This window comes from Alligator mississippiensis, chromosome 7, assembly GCF_030867095.1.
Source record: "Alligator mississippiensis isolate rAllMis1 chromosome 7, rAllMis1, whole genome shotgun sequence".
NCBI classification, from domain to species: Eukaryota; Metazoa; Chordata; order Crocodylia; family Alligatoridae; genus Alligator; species Alligator mississippiensis.
In genome coordinates, this window is record NC_081830.1 from 615,072 (window position 1) to 620,366 (window position 5,295).

Below are 5,295 nucleotides of genomic sequence, written 5' to 3' on the forward strand. Positions count from 1 at the left end.
GCTGCGGGCAGGAGTGGGGGCACCGCTGTGGGGGGCTGCGGGCAGGAGTGGCGGCACCGCTGTGGGGGGCTGCGGGGCGGGAGTGGGGGCACCGCTGTGGGGGGCTGCGGGGCGGGAGTGGGGGCACCGCTGTGGGGGGCTGCGGGGCGGGAGTGGGGGCACCGCTGTGGGGGGCTGCGGGCAGGAGTGGCGGCACCGCTGTGGGGGGCTGCGGGGCGGGAGTGGGGGCACCGCTGCCTGCACAGTCACCCCAGGCAGGTGTGCAGTGCAGGCGGCGAGAGGCCGGCAGGCAGGGCAGCAAGGGGGCAGCGAGGGGTGGGCGGGGGCGGACGCCTGGCTCCTCTCCCTGCCCCCCACAGCAAGGACCCCAGCTGGGGGGCAGGACTCGCCCCCGGAGACGTGGGCAGAGCCTCCTGGTGCCCAATCAGAGGCTGGTGACGCGGGCTGCCATTAAAATTAGACTTTAATTAAAATGTGCTGGACTCCTTCCCTATAAGAACATAAGTTAAGGGGGGAGGGGAGAATTCAGGCTCCCAGCAGCCCCTGCTCCCCAGGGAACCCAGCCCCGCCCCCCGCAAGTGGTTGCACTGGGGTGAGGCGGCGGGGTTCCCAAGCCCCTCCCCCAACAGGCCCCAATATGGGGCATAACCTGCAGGAAGCCCCGCCTCCTGCACTGGGAGGCGGGGCTTGCTCTTAAAGCGCCAGCGCCCCTAGTAGTGTGTGTGAAGCCCCCCCTCCAAGCTGGGGGCAGGGCTCCGAAGGGGGTGTGGCATGTGCAAAATCCATGGGCCCGTCCCTTTGTGGCTCGGGGGGCGGAGCCTAGCAAGGCGTTGTCCCAGGGCGGGGCCTGGAAGAAAGAGAGTGCGGGTCAGGCGCGAGGGGCTCCGCTGGAAGGGGCAGAGCCAAGCGGGGGTGGAGCCTCACCTCAGCGAATCAGAGCCTCCGAGTGGCCTCCTGTCTCCTCGATGGGGGCTGGAAGAGAAAAGAGGGGAGGGGCTGGTTATTGAGGGTGGAGGGGCGGGGCTGAGATGGTAGGAGCAGGGGTCTACCCTGCCCGGACCTGGCTGAAAGGGGTGGGGTTTGGGTTCTAGGAGGGGCTTCCAGGGGAGAAGGGGTGGGGCTTAGGGAAAGGGGGCAGGGCTTCATACTCACTGGTGAACTTCTGGCGGGGGCGGCACCGTGCCCACAACACCACGCCCCCCACTAGGGCCAGCAAGGCTACTCCCCCCATGGCACCGCCCACCGCCAGCCACACACCTGGCCCAGGGGGCGGGGCCTCACCACCTGCAGAGACAAAAAGGGGGCGGGGTTAGTGCCAGGCCCTTCCCCTTGCTTCTACACCCTGCCCCCTCCCGCAGCAGGCCCCACCCCTCATCGCCCGACCTCTCCTCTGCCCTCAAGCCCCGCCCCCTGGCCACCAGGCCCCTCCCTTAGGCTCCACCCCGTCTACCACACCCCTCCCCATCCCTTGGGCCCTGCCTCCTGTCTGCCAGACCCCTGCCTTAGGCCCCGCCCCATTCACAGGCCCCTCCTCTCTCCCTTAGGTCCTGTCTCCACCAGACCCCTCCCACTCCTCTAGGCTCCACCCCTACCCTCCCCGCCCCTCGAGCCCGCCGGCCGCAGTCCCCGCCCCGGAAGTGAGGTCACGCACAGCGGGGGCAGAAGTCGGTCTTGGGGCGGGCGGTGCAGAGGCCGCAGTCCATGCACTTGTCCAGGTCGCGGCTCCAGGCGCGACCCCCGGGGCAGGCCGGCGCTGGGAGGAGGGCGGGGCGGAGACGGCAGCCACGGGGAGAGGGCGGGACGCAGGACACGGGGGGGCGGGACGAATGGAGCAGGAGGAGGAGAGAGGGGCGGAGCCGTGAGCTGACTCCGCCCCCTCCGCCCGGTACCCACGCGTCTCAGCACTAGGAGGGAGGGGGCTGCCGGTCGGGAGTGAGGGGCGCCACCTCCCCCTCCCCGTGACGTCGGGCCACGAGGCAGTGACTCAGCCGCTGCCCGGGCATAGCTGAGTGCTGACGTCACCGCCCACGTGTAGGCGGGGCCAGGGGGAGCTCCATTCATAGGGATTCACTACCGCCGGGGACCCCTGCCCCCCCCACGGGGATCCCAGGAGCCCCCGCCCCCCCCACGGGGAACCCACGTCCCCGCCCCCCCACGGGGATCCCAGGAGCCCCCGCCCCCCCCCACGGGGAACCCACGTCCCCGCCCCCCCCCCCACGGGGAACCCAGGAGCCCCCGCCCCCCCCATGGGGAACCCACGTCCCCGCCCCCCCATAGGCACCCCAGGTGTCCGAGCCCCCTACCTGCCGCCGGCTCCCCCCGCACCAGCAGCACCAGCACGAAGGCGGTGACGACGACGCCCCTCATGGGCCCGGTCCTGGAGGGGGTCTCCCGAGGGTCCCGATCTGGCAGGGCCCGGGCCCGGTCCTGGTCCTGCCCGGGGCTGATCTCCCCTCCCGCTGCCGGCGGCTCCGTCTGCTCTGAGCCGGTGACTCAGCCCAGAAACTTTTCCCGGGGCCGGGACAGGACGGGAGGGGGCGGTGCCCGGACGCCGGGTGCTCCGCCGGACCCACCCCCGCGCGGCATGGCTCAATGCTGGGAACTCCGGGCAGCAGCTCCTGGCGGGCACCCAGCACCGCGCCCCACCAGCCCTGCTCCAGCCCCCACCGCTCACGGACCCCGGGTGTCCGCCACGCCCCCCAGGGAACCCAGGCTTCCGGGCTCCTAATCCCCCTGCTCCCACCCCCGAGATCCCAGGGGTCCTGGCTCGTAATCCCCCTGCTCCCACCCCCACCCCACAGATCCCAGGGGCGCTGGCTCCTCATCCCCCTGCTCCCACCCCCGAGATCCCAGGGGCGCTGGCTCCTAATCCCCCTGCTCCCACCCCCGAGATCCCAGGGGTCCTGGCTCGTAATCCCCCTGCTCCCACCCCCACCCCACAGATCCCAGGGGCGCTGGCTCCTCATCCCCCTGCTCCCACCCCCGAGATCCCAGGGGCGCTGGCTCCTCATCCCCCTGCTCCCACCCCCGAGATCCCAGGGGCGCTGGCTCCTAATCCCCCTGCTCCCACCCCCGAGATCCCAGGGGTCCTGGCTCGTAATCCCCCTGCTCCCACCCCCACCCCCGAGATCCCAGGGGCACTGGCTCCTCATCCCCCTGCTCCCACCCCCGAGATCCCAGGGGCGCTGGCTCCTAATCCCCCTGCTCCCACCCCCGAGATCCCAGGGGTCCTGGCTCGTAATCCCCCTGCTCCCACCCCCACCCCACAGATCCCAGGGGCGCTGGCTCCTCATCCCCCTGCTCCCACCCCCGAGATCCCAGGGGCGCTGGCTCCTCATCCCCCTGCTCCCACCCCCGAGATCCCAGGGGTCCTGGCTCGTAATCCCCCTGCTCCCACCCCCACCCCCGAGATCCCAGGGGCGCTGGCTCCTAATCCCCCTGCTCCCACCCCCGAGATCCCAGGGGTCCTGGCTCGTAATCCCCCTGCTCCCACCCCCACCCCACAGATCCCAGGGGCGCTGGCTCCTAATCCCCCTGCTCCCACCCCCGAGATCCCAGGGGCGCTGGCTCCTCATCCCCCTGCTCCCACCCCCACCCCACAGATCCCAGGGGCGCTGGCTCCTAATCCCCCTGCTCCCACCCCCCACCCCACAGATCCCAGGGGCGCTGGCTCCTAATCCCCCTGCTCCCACCCCCCACCCCCGAGATCCCAGGGGCGCTGGCTCCTCATCCCCCTGCTCCCACCCCCGAGATCCCAGGGGCGCTGGCTCCTCATCCCCCTGCTCCCACCCCCGAGATCCCAGGGGTGCTGGCTCCTAATCCCCTGCTCCCACCCCCGAGATCCCAGGGGCGCTGGCTCCTCATCCCCCTGCTCCCACCCCCCACAGATCCCAGGGGTGCTGGCTCCTAATCCCCTGCTCCCATCCCTCCCTCACAGAAAACCCAGACATCAAAGCTCCTACCTCCCCCTCCTCCAACCCCCACTGCACAGAGGCTTCACTTCAAGTTTCGGTCTCACTTCCAGGCCCCTGAAAGGGGAAGCAAGGAGTGGGGGGGAGGGCACCAGACGCAGCCCAGAGCAGAGCAGGGAAGGTAGGGCCCCTTCCTCTCCCAGAGCACCCAAACACCCGAGACCCCGCTCGCCCCCACCCCGCCCAGAGCACCCAGGGGTCCGGGCTCCCAGAGCCCCCTCCTCCCCGCCCCCACAGAGAACCCAGGCATCCCGGCTCCCTGCTCCAAGCCTGTGGTCTGATAGTGGGGCCTGGATGCAGGGCAGCTGCGGGTCATGAGTGGGGGGCACTGCTGTGGGGGGGCTGTGGGTTGGGAGTGAGGGGCACTGCTGTGCGGGGTGCAGGTCAGGAGTTGAGGGGCACCGCTGTGGGGGGGGTCGGGAGTGAGGGGCACTGCTGTGGGGGGCTGTGGGTCAGGAGTGGGGGGCACCGCTATAGGGGACTGCAGGTCAGGAATGAGCGGCACTGCTGGTGGGAGGCTGCGGTCGGGAGTGAGGGGCACCCATTTACCCCTCTCTTCTGCCCCGTTCTCTCTCCCCCCTCCAAGATGGCCGCAGCCGTCGTCGCCGGCCTGGCCCGTGTGTTGCACCCTGCCCTGGGTGGGGCTGGGGCTTCTGGCCAGGATGGTTGTCAGGGCCTGGCCCCCTGGTACCTCCTCCTGGGGCTGCGGCTGGTTGCCCTTTTTGTGGCCGACGGCCCCTGGCCTTCAGCAGGGCCCGACCTGGTCTGTGCCTCAGCCCCGGGGGAAACTGAGGCCTCTCGGGCCTTCTGCACAGCTGTCTGCTTCAACCAGTGCTTCCCGGCCCCCATCGCCACCGCCTGGGGTCTCGGCTTCCTCGCCTGCCTCCTCCCTGTTGGGCTCATGCGGCTCATTCGGTCCCAGGGCAGATGCCAGGCCCCAAATGTCGAAGCCATGGATGCATCCAAGATGGCTGCCATTCCTGAAGGGGAGGAGTCTCCATCTGAGGCATCCAAGATAGCCGCCCAAGTTGGATTTAACCTGGCTGTCTTGTCTGAGGGGGAGGAGCTTCCGTCCAAGATGGCCACTGGGAGATCCAAGATGGCAGCCTGCCCGGCTGTGCGCTCCCTGGCCTTCGGCCTGTGTGTGGCCCTGCTGCTATTGGTCGAGACGGTCTTCCTGTGGGTGGTGCTCAGCCTCCAGTTGCCAGCCGTGACGGTAGCCTCTTTCCGGTGCCAGCCTGACTCCGTCCTCTGCCCCCTGACCCTGGAGTGCGCCCTGGGCAGGCAGGCCGATAAGCAGCTGGCACTCTGGACCTTGGCCTCC

The 5,295-nt window shown here is 70.3% G+C and overlaps 1 protein-coding gene across 1 annotated transcript; it reads right to left on the reverse strand.

Moving 5' to 3' along the window:
• Positions 1-445: 445 nt before the first annotated feature.
• On the reverse strand, positions 446-2,627 carry TNFRSF12A (TNF receptor superfamily member 12A). Its single transcript, XM_059731589.1, has 5 exons — positions 2,304-2,627; positions 1,652-1,753; positions 1,153-1,284; positions 925-972; positions 446-847 (listed from the first exon to the last, which is right to left on the reverse strand). Exons 1-4 carry the CDS (start codon positions 2,365-2,367, stop codon positions 926-928), a joined length of 345 nt encoding a protein of 114 aa, XP_059587572.1. The 5' UTR covers positions 2,368-2,627; the 3' UTR covers positions 446-847; position 925.
• Between the last annotated feature and the right edge of the window lie 2,668 nt (positions 2,628-5,295).